Source organism: Trachypithecus francoisi, unplaced genomic scaffold (assembly GCF_009764315.1).
Source record: "Trachypithecus francoisi isolate TF-2019V2 unplaced genomic scaffold, Tfra_2.0 Lachesis_group20, whole genome shotgun sequence".
Lineage (NCBI taxonomy): Eukaryota > Metazoa > Chordata > Mammalia > Primates > Cercopithecidae > Trachypithecus > Trachypithecus francoisi.
This window is the reverse complement of record NW_022681466.1, coordinates 54837974-54851708: the sequence shown is the minus strand read 5'-3', so window position 1 is coordinate 54851708 and position 13735 is coordinate 54837974. Positions and strand designations below refer to the sequence as shown.

General features: G+C 53.2%; 1 protein-coding gene across 3 annotated transcripts in view; it reads left to right on the top strand.

The window, feature by feature from the left end:
* Positions 1–13735, top strand: part of SEZ6 (seizure related 6 homolog) — a 49972-nt gene that overhangs the window by 27313 nt on the left and 8924 nt on the right. For all 3 annotated transcript variants that reach the window (XM_033181865.1, XM_033181864.1, XM_033181863.1), the window contains exon 4: positions 8384–8579. In XM_033181865.1, coding sequence (XP_033037756.1) covers positions 8384–8579 — 196 coding nt within the window. The remainder of the gene's footprint in view (positions 1–8383; positions 8580–13735) is intronic.

Below are 13735 nucleotides of genomic sequence, written 5' to 3'. Positions count from 1 at the left end.
GCAGGTGCCAGGTTGAGTGCCACCCTGAAGGCCTGGGAGGCTCTATCTGCCCCTCAAGGACTACCACCCCTACTGAAGCCCACTGGACAAGGCTGAACCCAGCCCTGGTACCCTCCACAATGGGGCAAGATGCTGGCTCTGCCTGCCCCCCCTCTGGCCCAGGCACAAGCCCCACGCTGAAGGCCCACCCCCTCACACAAACCCCGTGTCTGTTGTCTGGTGCTGCCACATTTTTTTTCTTTTATCAGAATGCAAAAGCCGTTACCAGGCAACCTTGAGACGAAGACCTGCCACAGCCCTGGATTGTTGTCAGGAAATGTGGCAGATGCTGGCCCCACCCTCCACCTCGGTACCATGGAGGCAGCGTCCTTGGGGACACTGTCGGCCCAGATGGCCCGAGATAGTCTGAAGCCATAGAGGGGTGGCGGGCATAGGGTGGCCAGAGCTGGGTCAGCACCCAATTTGGGGAAGGAGCAAGAGACAGAATCAGCCAGAACTAAGCAGGATTTAAGGTTCTTCTTCCAGGGCTAGTTCTGGCAACCTCCACCCCAACCCAGGCCACTTGGGACCTGAAGAATTTCTACACTACACACCAATACCCACTGGAGAGTTGGAAAAACTGAGGCCCAGGCAAGAAAAGGGATTTGCCAAAAGTCGGTCAGTTAATCACTAACTAATGAGTTTTGTTGAGTGGATTTGTTCCACAAATATACATTGAGAATTTGCTCCGTGCCACGCTCTGCGCTGGGCACTGGGGACACAGACCTTCAAGATTAGTAGGGAAGAAAGAACAATGACCATGGAATGCCCAGTGCTGGCGGGAATGGGGATGATGGGAAGCACAGGATGAGCACACTCCACCAGCCTGGGGGTCAGAGAAGACTTCCTGGAGGTGATGACACCTGGCCTGAGATCTGTAGGATGAGAAGCCAGCAACCAAGTCTGGCCTGGGCAGCAGCAGGTGTGGCAGGCCTGGCCCTTGAAGGGTGCCCTGGCTGTTTTGGAAAGGTGGCTTTGTTGTGTAGGGGCAGAGGGTAAGCGTAAGGGCTTCCGGATCACACTCCTGCCAGAGGCTCAGCCCAAGAGCAGCGTCCTTCTGCCCAGGCTGACAGTTGGGTCAGGCCATGCTGGACACTGGGGGCGGAATGGGTGGGCAGCTGGAAGGCCTACAGAGCTCCCCATGGCTTCTCAGGCTTGGGGAGAAGGGACTGCCTGTGGCTTCCCTCCGTCATGGAGAATTCCCCACCCGCCACTCTATGAATTCACTGGGATCACTGAGGGCAGATAGATGGGACAAAGTCTGGACAAGGAGAGTGACAGGAGCCATGGAGGAGAGGACTGTCTTAGGGACTCACAAATCACACCCCTGAGCAAAGCAGCCAAACACCATACTGGGCCCCTAGCATGAGACCACAGCCCTTGCCTAAAGTCTGGGGCCTTGAGCAAGACCTTCTCAATTCCCTTTTTTTTTTGGAGGACCAGCCTCGGGGTACCAGAATCCCTAAAAGCCCTACTCTCTATGGCTTGGACCACAGCCTCTCATAACCTGCTTCATCTCCTGCCTCCCACCTCCTCTGATGGTGCTGCAGTTATTGATGCCCTCTAAGGCTGAAGGTCTGAGCCATCCATAGGGAGGAGGCCAGGTCAGGCCCTTTGTGCTCCAAGGAGGCTTGCCTGCTTCATCTGGGGATCAGGCACTGGGCTAGGCTCTTTCTTGAGAGGTCCAGAGAAGCTCCTTCAGGATGGGTGGGCATGAGCTTCATGGCCCATGTGGGTCCCAGCCCCTCCCCAGGCAGTCAGTGTCCCCCTGAGGGCTCCAGGCCTTTCCGGGCCTGGCGCCTGCCTTTGTCTGTACTTTGCATTCCAAGAGCCTTCCCACTGCCAGCCTCCATCTTGGCTTGGCTGCTCTCTGTACCATCTGGAGCCTGGGCACAGCTGCCCACAGTCCCTGCCCTCGTGCCCCAGGTGGCTCTATTGGCACACAGCTCACCCATGCCAGGCCAACTGATAGTTTGATAGTAGAATACTCTGCCCTTCTAAGCCGGGTCAGGACCAGGCCTGATGTGGGCATCGGGTAGGGGGTCAGTTGGGTGAAATTTCTGGGCAACTTTATATTTCCTGGCTCTAGGCAGGCTCATCCAAAAGGGATGACAGGGCGCAGGCAGGTCTAGCCCCATGGATTTTGGCTACTCTCCTCATCCCTAAAACAGACATTACGCCATAAGGTTTTCTGGATAAATGCCAATTCAGAAGGGCACAGAGTCTGTCTTGTAAGACTGGGGTTTCAGTGTTGGCTCTGCGGCCCACCTCTCTGTGAGCTAAATCCCTGGCCTTCTCTGGGCCTCAGTTTACCTCTCTACAAAAGGAGATTGAATCATATGATGCACCTGGCTCCTCCTAGCCAGTCCCTTTGAGTGTAGCTCCTTCTCTGGGGTCAGCAAGCTCCCTCATAGGCCTGACTGAGCAGGGGCACCTCAGGTTCTTGGCTCTGCTGCTTGCTTCCTGGCAGCTGCAGAGCCTGGGCCACAGGCTCCAAGGTACAGTGCCTCCCAGGCAGAGCCCTGGCAGACCTGAGGGTAAAGTAAGTTCATAGCCAGCTATCATTTCTGCTGCAAATGCCAAGGTTTTACTAAGGTATGACCCACATCTCCCCATTAAATGGAAAGATGACTGCTACCACTGTGCCCCTATGTGCTAAAACCCTTCCTGGCAGGATCTAACCAAATCCTTACAAACCCATGAAGTAGGTAAACTATCCCCATTTCACAGGCAAAACTGGGGCTCGGAGAGGTCATATGACTTGCCTAAGGCCCCTCAGCTGGTCAGTGATGGAGCCAGGATTCAATCCAAGACTCAAAAGCCCCTGTTCTTCCCTTGGCCCAGGAGATAGGCCTGTCTGTGGCACAAGGCAAATCCAAAGTGGAAGGCCCAGGTGGAGACGGGTACCTGTCAGGATCTGCCCCAGATGCCCTTTCCAAGTCAGCCCTGCCTGATTCTGGAGGACGCCCACTTGGAATTCTCCCAGTTCTGGGGAGGGCCTGGGATTGCCAAGCACACAAGACAGGGCACTGGACCAGGAATCAGGAGTCCTGGCCTAGAGTCCTGGCTTTGTCTTGGACTCGCTGTGTGACCAAAGAGGATCTCTCAAATTCTCTGATTACAAGGTTCCCTTATTTATAAAGTGCAGGAAAACAGCCTGCCCTGCCTTCTTTATTGAGGCTTTATGAGAGCTGAAGACATAATGGATGTGAAAACTGTAAAGGTTCTTATGGGAAAATCGTGATCATACTATGGTTGCTGTGAGGGAGCACAGGTGTGTGAGGGCCTGCACATGCTAGGACACGTTTGAGGGGGCTGTGTGCGCATAAGTGGGTCTGTGTCTGAGTACACACAGGTGATGGTGACCAAGAGAGACTAGGAGACCTGTAGCCAGCATCTGGGGGTGGGGATCGCACACAAGAGTCATCTTAGAGCTCATCTGCCTATGCTGGGTTGTACTGGTGCAAATGTGTACAAAAACCGTAGTGCCATCTCACCTGTGGGTTACGCCATTAGGACACGTGCTGGAGGCCTGACTGACAGCTTCTGTGGGGACAGACAGGCCAGATCAGGCTGTTGATCTAGGGGATGGCAGAAGACAACCTGAATCCTTCCCACCTCCCATCCTGGAAAGGGTCTGCTGGACCTCAAATGGCTCAAAGTGGCTATATTTCTTCCTTGAGCTGACCCCATGGTCTGCTGGAAGCAGGGCAGTGTTAGACAGCCCAGGGTCCTGTAGGAATTGTCCTCAGCTCCCTCTGCTTCTGTCTTCCCCCTGCCTGGCCCCCAGGTCCCCTCCTATCACTGGCTATGGGATGGAAGACAGCCCTCATGAACAGAGCTGACATTTCAATCTGTCTCCCAGGCTCTACAGATGCCTGCAAATTGCATCAAGACTTCATCACCCCTCCTGTCTGACACCCAGCCCTGTCTGGCCCCTGTCAGCCTGGCCCTCAAACAAGTGACAAATTACATTCCAGCCACTGCAGCAGACCCGCAAGAGGGTGCTTGAAACCCAGGGGACCAGAGCTGCACAGACAGCCTCTGACTGAGAACAGGGAGCCTTCTGGATAGGAGCCACTTCATTCCACACTCTCAGCCTCACCACCAAGCTGGGCTAGGAGCCAGGCCAGCTTGAAAAGGCCATGCCTCCCCCAGAACAGAAGGGGCCAGAGGTCTTAGTCTCAGTTTTCCCAGCTTTACAGACTGCTAGGAGCAAGGGTGGTTGGTGGGAACTCAAACCCCAACATCTTAAAAAAGCCAGGCCAAGCCAAGACCCATCTCCTTGCTAAACCTGGCGGGGCTGGAGCTTGAGAATAAAAATGTCTAGATGTCAGGCCGGGCGCAGTGGCTCAAGCCTGTAATCCCAGCACTCTGGGAGGCTGAGATGGGCGGATCACGAGGTCAGCAGATCGAGACCATCCTGGCTAACACGGTGAAAGCGCGTCTCTACTAAAGAATACAAAAAACTAGCCGGGCAAGGTGGCGGGCGCCTGTAGTCCCAGCTACTCAGGAGGCTGAGGCAGGAGAATGGTGTAAACCCGGGAGGCGGAGCTTGCAGTGAGCTAAGATCCGGCCACTACACTCCAGCCTGGGCGACAGAGCGAGACTCCATCTCAAAAAAAAAAAAAAAAAAAAAAAGTCTGGATGTCTATTTCTACAGAAGATGCCCCCATGGAGTTGGGAGGGTAGAGAGCTGCCTTGTCTCAGCAAGGCAAGACTGCTTAACCCCTGTGTGATCTTTTGCAAGTTCCTTAACCTCTCTGTGCTTCTGTTTACTTGTGGGTATTTTACCACCTATCTTATAGAACTGTGGTGAGGATGAAAAGCACCTACTACAAGGTTTGACACACTCTATGATGGCAATTGTTGTTACTCTGTCACTACAGCTTCTCTCTGGTCCCCCAAAGCAGCAAGATGAGGAGCAAGAAGCTAGAGGTCAAGCCAGAGGTATACGGGGAACGAGGAAGAAAATCCACATTAATTTCTAGTAATACTTCTCTGCCTTTGCTTTCGTGGTAATTTCCCTGTAGTGAGCGTCCTCCCTTCCTCCTTCTCCCAGTGCTCCTCTCTTCAAGGCGCTCTGAGACCCACCTGCTTCAGGCGCTTTCCCTGAGCCTCTAAGCCCTTCGCTCTTCCCCCCGAGGATTCCTGCTGCCTGCATTCGGTGCCACTTAAGGCGGAATTATATGCTGCCTGGCATCTCTCGATAATTACAGATTCCACGTGTGTGAGTCTTGTTTTCCCAACTCTAGAATCACAGAATCTCCAAGTTTGAAGGGACCTCATCCAGCCTCCGCCTGCTGCAGGAATTCCCTGAGGAATGTCCCCAGCAGATGGTCAGGCAGCCTCCGCCCAAATGTGCCTGGGTGGGGAGTTTCTCACAGAGAGGAGATGCCTCGGCCTCCAGCACCCTGCCTTGAACCTTCTCTTCAGCCCAAAGACCCAGCAGGTCTTTCCTCTCAGGCAGGGGTAGGGACCTCTCCCTGCCCAGCTGCCCCTTCTGAAGTCCCCAGGACACGTCTCCTCTCAGCACCCACTCTGAGGGGCCCTGAGCCTCGCAGCAGCCATCTCCTTAGACGTGGCTGGGTTCGGCATCCTCTATGCTTCTCAGCTCACAGGTATCTGATGGGGAATGTTCCTCCAGCAGCCCACACATTTACTCTCTCCACACATCTTTGTTGAGACTGGCCAGCGAAGAGGGCATTGTGACCCAACATGCCACCCTGGGCTTTAACAGCAAGATGGGCAGGGCCCAGTGGGAAGAGTCTGAAACAGAAGGACTGCCTGGCCTAGGCTGGGACGCAGAGGATGTGGCCCTGAGATCTGAAAAGATGACCAGCTTCATCAGGAGAGGAAGAAGGGAAGGCACTGCCCCCACAGAGTCCCATATGTGGATGCCCAGAGGGCGGAAGTGAGGGGTGGTCTGTGCTGCAGTGCACATTCATGAGGGCTGCAGAGACACTGGCACCAAATGTGAGCTGGGCAGTTTGGACCGTGTCCTCTGAGCAATCTGAAATCAGCAGGAGATGAGTTGGGGATGGGAAGTGTGAGACAGACAGAAAGCCATTCTCAAGTGAAAAATAATGGGCAGGAGGTAATTAGGGCCAGGACAGTAACAAAAGGATAGAGAAGAGGAACCCATTGGAGTATTTGGGAAATAAGATTGGAAAGGATTTGGTGACTCACTGATGCCACTTAACCAGGTGGTCAACCCTTGAAGACCCTGCTTCAGAGCAACGTGGTAGAAAACTTGAGCCCATGTAGATCAGTGCTTCTGAGTTGCCCGAGGATCCTGTTACAATGCAGAGCATGCTTTAGTGGGTCTGAGGTGGAGTCTGAGATTCTGCATTTCTTTTTTTTTTTTCTTTTTCTTTTTTGGAAACGGGGTTTCGCTTTTGTTATCCAGGCTGGAGTGCAATGGCACGATCTCGGCTCACTACAACCTCCGCCTCCCAGGTTCAAGCAATTCTCCTGCCTCAGCTGCTCGGGTCGCTGGGATTACAGGCATGTGCCACCACGCCCGGCTAATTTTTGTATTTTTAGTAGAGATGGGGTTTCTCCACGTTGGTCAGGCTGGTCTTGAAATCCCAACCTCAGGTGAGCTGCCCGCCTCAGCCTCCCAAAGTGCTGGGATTACAGGCGTGGGCCACAGCGCCCAGCAAAGATTCTGCATTTCTTACAAGTTCCCAGGTGAGGCTGATGCTGCTAGTCCAGGAACCACGTTTTAAGTAGCAGAGAACTCCACTAGTTCGTTTTATAAAATGAGGAAACCGAAGTTCAAATAGCAGCTTATTTGTCCAAGATCACATGGTTAGGATGAGGTCCCACATCTCTGGGCTCCCAATCAATCCAGTGTTCCTTCTCTCAAGCCATGCTGCTGATTTCCCTTTGGGCAGAGTCTGTCCTTGTCCAGTCCTTGTTTGCCTGAGTGGAGGCATGGAGCCCAGAAAGATGCTCAAGGGACTGAGGGCCTGAAGATCAGCATGGTAGCAGAGGAGCCTGTGACAGCCAGGGGAAAGGATCGGAGAAAGAGGCTCAGAAAAAAGAGAGAGAGAATCACGACTGACATGTGGAGGGGCGTGGTGTAAGCCCAGCTGACAGTCAGCAGGGGCCAAGTTGGGCAGGGCCTTGAGGGCTAAGCAAGGATTGAGTTTGGACTACATATTATGGGCTTCATGGACTCAATGGGGAGTCACTGGAGGACTTAAACAAGGAAGCACCATGATCAGCAACAGATCTAAGACTGTTAACTGGCTGTGTTCAGAAAATACTGCTGTAGAGGGAGGAGTGGATTAAGCCCTACAGGCAGGAAGGCTGGCCAGGAGGCTGCTGCAGTGATGTAGGTGCGCAGTAATGGCGATGAGCTGGGAAAGTGGCAGTGGGGATGAAGAGTAATGAATAGATTTGAGATCCAGTTGACAGGACTGAATGACTGATTGGGTATGAGGGAGGAGGCAAGATGCCATTTTCTGATTTGGACACCCAGGGAGATAGCAAGATCATTCCCAGGGGAACTGCTGGCTGGGGGAAGACAGTCACCTAGCATGAGGCAGGCTGGGTGTGAGGCATCCAACAGGGATGTCCAGGGGAAGCTGGGCACGTGGATCTGACACTTAAGACCTCATACTGCAGGCTGGGCGCGGTGGCTCAAGCCTGTAATCCCAGCACTTTGGGAGGCCGAGACTGGCGGATCACGAGGTCAGGAGATCGAGACCATCCTGGCTAACACTGTGAAACCCCGTCTCTACTAAAAAATACAAAAAACTAGCCGGGCGAGGTGGCGGGCGCCTGTAGTCCCAGCTACTCCGGAGGCTGAGGCAGGAGAATGGCGTAAACCCGGGAGGCGGTGCTTGCAGTGAGCTGAGATCCGGCCACTGCACTCCAGCCCGGGCGACAGAGCGAGACTCCGTCTCAAAAAAAAAAAAAAAAAGACCTCATACTGCTGACCAGGGCATCGGACACCATCTGGTTCAATACATCTCCCCCATCCCTACTTTACAGATGAGAAAACAGAGCCCAGGGAGGGGAAGGACAGGAAGCAACTGGTGTATCTGAAAAGCTCTGGAGACAGAAGATGTGTTTACAAATCCCAGTTCTTCTAAGAATCTCTATGTGACCTTGGATAATTTACTTAATATCTCTGAACTTTTGGTCCTGTCTCACACTGAGATGAGCTCCTCCTGCACTGCTGAAGTGCCCGGCTCAGGGGCTGGGGGCTCCGATGCTCAAGGGGCATTGAGGATTGATCTGTCCGGGGCCTGCAGGATCCTGAGGGCGGCAGGATCCAGGCAGCAGGAAGAAGCCTGACTGCTTTGCTTTCCTCTCTCTACTCCACCGGCAGGTCCAGAATATCAGCCTCCGGGAAGGGGAGACAGTGACTGTGGAGGGCCTGGGGGGGCCTGACCCACTGCCCCTGGCCAACCAGTCTTTCTTGCTGCGGGGTCAAGTCATCCGCAGCCCCACCCACCAAGCGGCCCTGAGGTTCCAGAGCCTCCCACCACCGGCTGGCCCTGGCACCTTCCATTTCCATTACCAAGGTAAGGCCTGGGTAGCTGAAGGCAGAACCACCCAGACTCACTGCCCTCCTTGCAGGAGAGACGGGTCTCTGTGCAATTACATCCTAGAGGGAAGAAGCAGGGAGGGGCTAGTGACACATAGCACAAGTGTCCAGTGAAGCTCTGGACAATTGGAGGTAAATATCGCACATCTGAAACCTCCAGGATCTTCTCTCTTCCACCCACCACTCTGCAGAGAGCTGGTCTTGACTCAGGATCAGGCAGCCTCCAGGTGTGCCCATTGTCCCTCATTCATCCATTCAGCAAACTTTTCCTAGGCACCTGCTCTTTGCCAGGCTTGTGCTGGACACTGGCAATGTCAGGATGCACCAAAACGTCCTTGTCCTCAAGGAGTTCTTTTTCAAGAGGAGGCAGACACTTAAACAGGCAATAACAATAGAAGCCCTCCCCCTATGCAAGAGGGTGAAGGTCAAAGGGATTTGACAATGACCATCTGGAGGTCTTAGCTGCCAGACTGCCCTTCCTGAACTGCCTCACCCACCTTGACCTGGGCCATGCCCCAATCAGCTCAGAACACCTCTGGAAATAAGGGAGCAGCACGATGTAATGAAAAAAATCACAGACTCAGGCAATGGACAGACCTGTGTTTGAATCTCCTCACTGGCTACTGACCTTGGACAGGTCATTTGACCTCTCTGACCCTTCTGCTGTAATATGAAACCAAAACACCTACCCCACAAAGTCATGGTTAGGATTAAGCAAAATGGTACACGTCAAGTGCTTAGCACATGCTCCATTAAGGAAACCAGTATTACATGACTGGCAGGATGGGAAATGGAGGAAAAGGGGCTCAGGACTTCGAAGCTCTCTCAGTTGTGTCCCTCCTACCCATCCCCCTCTCCGAGCACAAAGTCAGCTTGATCCTTTGCATGGGTTAACTAGTTGAGACTAGGGAGAACTAATAGGGAAATAATTGGTGTGAACAATCACGGGATTGTCTTGCATTGTCATGGACCACTTCTGTGGCCCTGCAGGGGACCACAGCCAGGCAGAAGAGCCAGCACTCTGGAGATGGGGCTGCTTGGAACCCCACCCAAGGAGCACTCACCCCACCTTCAGCCCTCCACCCAAACTAAGGGAGCAGTCTGGCATAGCAGCAGGGAGCCTGTAAGTGGATGGGGCTGTAGAGTGGCTTGGCAGAGGCAAGGGCCCAGCTGAGGCAAGGGTGAAACGTCTAGGCGGCCCAGCTAGCCTCCCTAATGGCTCATCAATCCTCCCTGGCAGCAGGCATAATTTCACGCCATGGTAACCTTCTCTCTTGCTGCAAATTCCTTTGCATAAAACTCTGGACCTCCTCTCTGTCGGGCCAGACAAAGGTGGCTGAATGGCAGTGAGCTGGAGGCCCAGCAAGGGGGAGCAACCTCCAAGGAAGGATTGGGAGAGCTGGCCTGGTCCTGCCTCCTTCTCAGCTCCCAGAAGCCCTCCCTCGTCAGCCCAGTTTTTGTCAATGATCAGCTCTTGCCTTAATGAGTGTAATTCCCCTAATTATAGGCTGTAATTAGCCCTGATCCCAGAGATGGGAACAGGAGGAACGTGTGCTCACACGCCAATCTCTGTGGGCTAGAGAAAGAGGGTGCCAGAAGAGGGGGTGAGGGGCCTAGTACCCACACCTGTGCTGGAGCTGTCCAAGCTGATATTGGAGGTCCCAAGGATGAGCCCTCACAAGGGCCTCATCGCAGGACCAAGTTCCAACTCCCTTCCCACAGCCTCAGGCAGGGTGGGGAGGCAGACGGCCCTGACAGACATTCCCCTCCTCCATCCCCAGCATTCCTGGCACTGGACTTGGCTCCAGAAAGACTCCAGTGAGAAAATAACTCAACAGATTGCAGTGGTGCAGGCTCCCCGGGAACGGTTGTCATGGCAACAGGAGGAAGCTTATCCTGGGAAGTGGTACTTTAACTACTATGGAGTCTGGGGGCTTCATTGTCTGCCCCCAGCGTCCTACCCTCACCCCATTCCAGGCCAGTTTCCTCATCTGTGAAATGAGGGCCCTCCCTTACTAGAGTTGTGATAAGAACTCAAAGGGGAAGATGTAGGGGGAAATGCTGGGCCTGAGTCGGGCTCATGGTCTAGACCCCATTAGGCGTCAGTTAACCTCTTAACCTCCCCCACTCTGGGCGTGGTGCCCCCCACCCCTTTCCCCATCCCATCCTGGCCTGGGATCTCTCCCCAGGTCACTGTGAGTGGCTGCCCTGGACAACCACCCAGAGCAGGCTTGTCTGTTACTCTCAGATTTCTCTGACTCCTGAACCCAAGATTCTACTTCAAATGGGGACGCAGGTGGGGTGGTGGTGGAAAGCAAGAAGGCTCCAGAGCCCAGGAGCTTCAAGTTCCTGGTCTAGCGCTTCCTTGCTGTGTGATGAGGACACAGGGTCTCTCTGAACCTGTTCTCTTCATCTGAAAATGGGCTAATAGCCCCTACCTTGCCTGCCTTCCTCCCAAGCATATTGTAGACATCAAGAAAGAAGAGTGTGGAGGCATTGTAGAATCTGGAAGGTACATACAGATGTGAGGTGCTATTATTAATCAAGATTACAAACAATAACAGCAGGCTGATGTCTTAGGCATTTGTTCAGGAACTGCACATATGTCTTCTCACTTAACCTCCACAGCCTTGGATGTAATACTGAAAATGGGTGGATAAATGAGGCAACTGAGGCAGAGAGAATTTAGGTAACTTGCCCACGGTGGCACAGCACGTAGGGAAGAAGCCTGCATTCAAACCCAGGCAGTCTGACCCACAGCCCACCTGCTGAGCACTGCCCTGTACTGCCTGCCAAGCACAACTAGCCACTTACTGACCATTCTTTCCAGAGCCCCATGAGAGACAGAAGAGGAGGAACTCTCCTCCCACTTTCACAGATCTAGTAACAGAACAGGTGAAAGTCATAAAACTCAAATTTATGGACCCTGGTCTGCCTAGAGACAGCCCCTTTTTCTTTTTCTTTTTAATGGGGGGAGGAAAGAGGTCCCATTTTTCTATTCACACAAAGGCACCCAGGAACAGAGGCCTTGCGTGGACCTCTCCTCCCATTTACCTGGTACCATCAGTGGTGCTGCCCCTACCCCAAGACCCAAGTTCTTCACTCTAGACAATCCTCACTTTTCTGACCACCCCAAGGGTTATCAGGCTCTGTAGCACAAGCCTCTTGCCTCTCCTTGACCCCTCCAGGCCTTTGCTCTCACCTCTCAGATGCAAGCCAGGATGTTCACTTTTTTTTGAGAAAGAGTCTCGCTCTGTCACCCAGGCTGGAGTGCAGTAGCACAATCTCCACTTACTGCAACCTCTGCCTCCTGGGTTCAAGCAATTCTCCTGCCTCAGCCTCCCAAATAACTGGGACTACAGGCAGGTGCCGCCACGACCAGATCAATTTTTTTTGCATTTTCAGTAGAGATGGGGTTTTACCATGTTGGCCAGGCTGGTCTCGAACTCCTGACTTTGTGATCCACACACCTTGGCCTCCCAAAGTGCTGGGATTACAGGCATGAGCCACTGCGCCCAGCCAGATCTTCACTTTTATTTTATTTTATTTTATTTATTTTTTGAGACATGGAGTCTCACTCTGTCACCCAGTCTGGAGTACAGTGGCACGATATCGACTCACTGCAACCTCTGCCTCCCAGGTGCAAGCGATTCTCCTGCCTCAGCCTCCCGAGGCTCCTGCCACCGTGCCCAGCTAATATTTTTGTATTTTTTTTAGTAGAGATGGGGTTTCGCCATGTTGGCCACGCTGGTCTTGAACTCCTGACCTCGGGCCATCCGTCCGCCTCAGCCTCCCAAAGTGCTGGGATTACAGGAGTGAGCCACTGCATGGGGTTGAGCCTTTTAGCTACCACCCCAGCTTGACCCCAGGATCTGGATATGCCAGGTTGTTTTGCAGGATTTGCTGCCACCATTTGGTCAAATTTGGTATGACAATTCCAAAGCGACCAGGTTTCCCAGGGCAACTTGTTCTTCCTGCAACTTCAATGAAGACAGTGCACTGCCTCCCTACCCTCGTCCCCATCTTTTTCTTGTTTGATGTTGTTTTTCGAAACAGGGACGCACTCTGTCACCTAGGCTGGAGCGCAGTGGTGCAATCATAGTTCACTGCAGCCTTAAACTCCTAGGCTCAAGCGATCCCACTTCAGCCTCCTGAGTAGCTAAGACTACAGGTACACATCACCATGCCTGGCTATTTTTTTAAAAATTTTATAGAGATGGGGATACCGCACTATGTTGCCCAGGCTGGTCTTAAACTCTTGGCCTTAAGCAACCCTCCCACCTTGCCCCAGCCTACCACCATTCTGGATTTTGTTTGTTTGTAAGTTTGTTTTTTTGAGACGAAGTCTCGCCCTTGTCGCCCAGGCTGGAGCACAATGGCACGACTGCGGCTCACTGCAACCTCTGCCTGCAGGGTTCAAGCGATTCTCCTGCCTCAGCCTCCCGTGTAGCTGGGATTACAGACTCCTGCCATCACGCCCGGCTAATTTTTCTATTTTTAGTAGAGATGGGATTTCTTCATGTTGGCCAGGCTGGTCTCGAACTCCTGACCTCAGGTGATTCGCCCGCCTTGGCCTCCCAAAGTGCTGGGATTACAGGCTTGAGCCACCGCTCCCGGCTGTTTGTTTGTTTTGAGATGGAGTTTTGCTCTCGTTGCCCAGGCTGGAACGTAATGGCACAATCTCAGCTCACCACAACCTCCACCTCCGGGTTCAAGCAATTCTCCTGCCTCAGCCTCCCAAGTAGCTGGGATTACAGGCATGTGCCAGCATGTCCTGCTAATTTTGCATTTTCAGTAGAGACGGGGTTTATCCATGTTGGTCAGGCTGGTCTCGAACTCCCGACCTCAGGTGATTCACCTGCCTCAGCCTCCCAAAGTGCTGTAATTACAGGCATGAGACACCGGCCCGGCTGCCATTCTGTTTTTAAAAGAAGTCCACAGCCATTGGCATCAAGCTTTTTAGCATTTCTCAGTGAATACTGGGAAAGCCTTTACCAGCCGGGCGCGGTGGCTCAAGCCTGTAATCCCAGCACTTTGGGAGGCCGAGACTGGCGGATCACGAGGTCAGGAGATCGAGACCATCCTGGCTAACACGGTGAAACCCCATCTCTACTAAAAAAAATACAAAAAAAC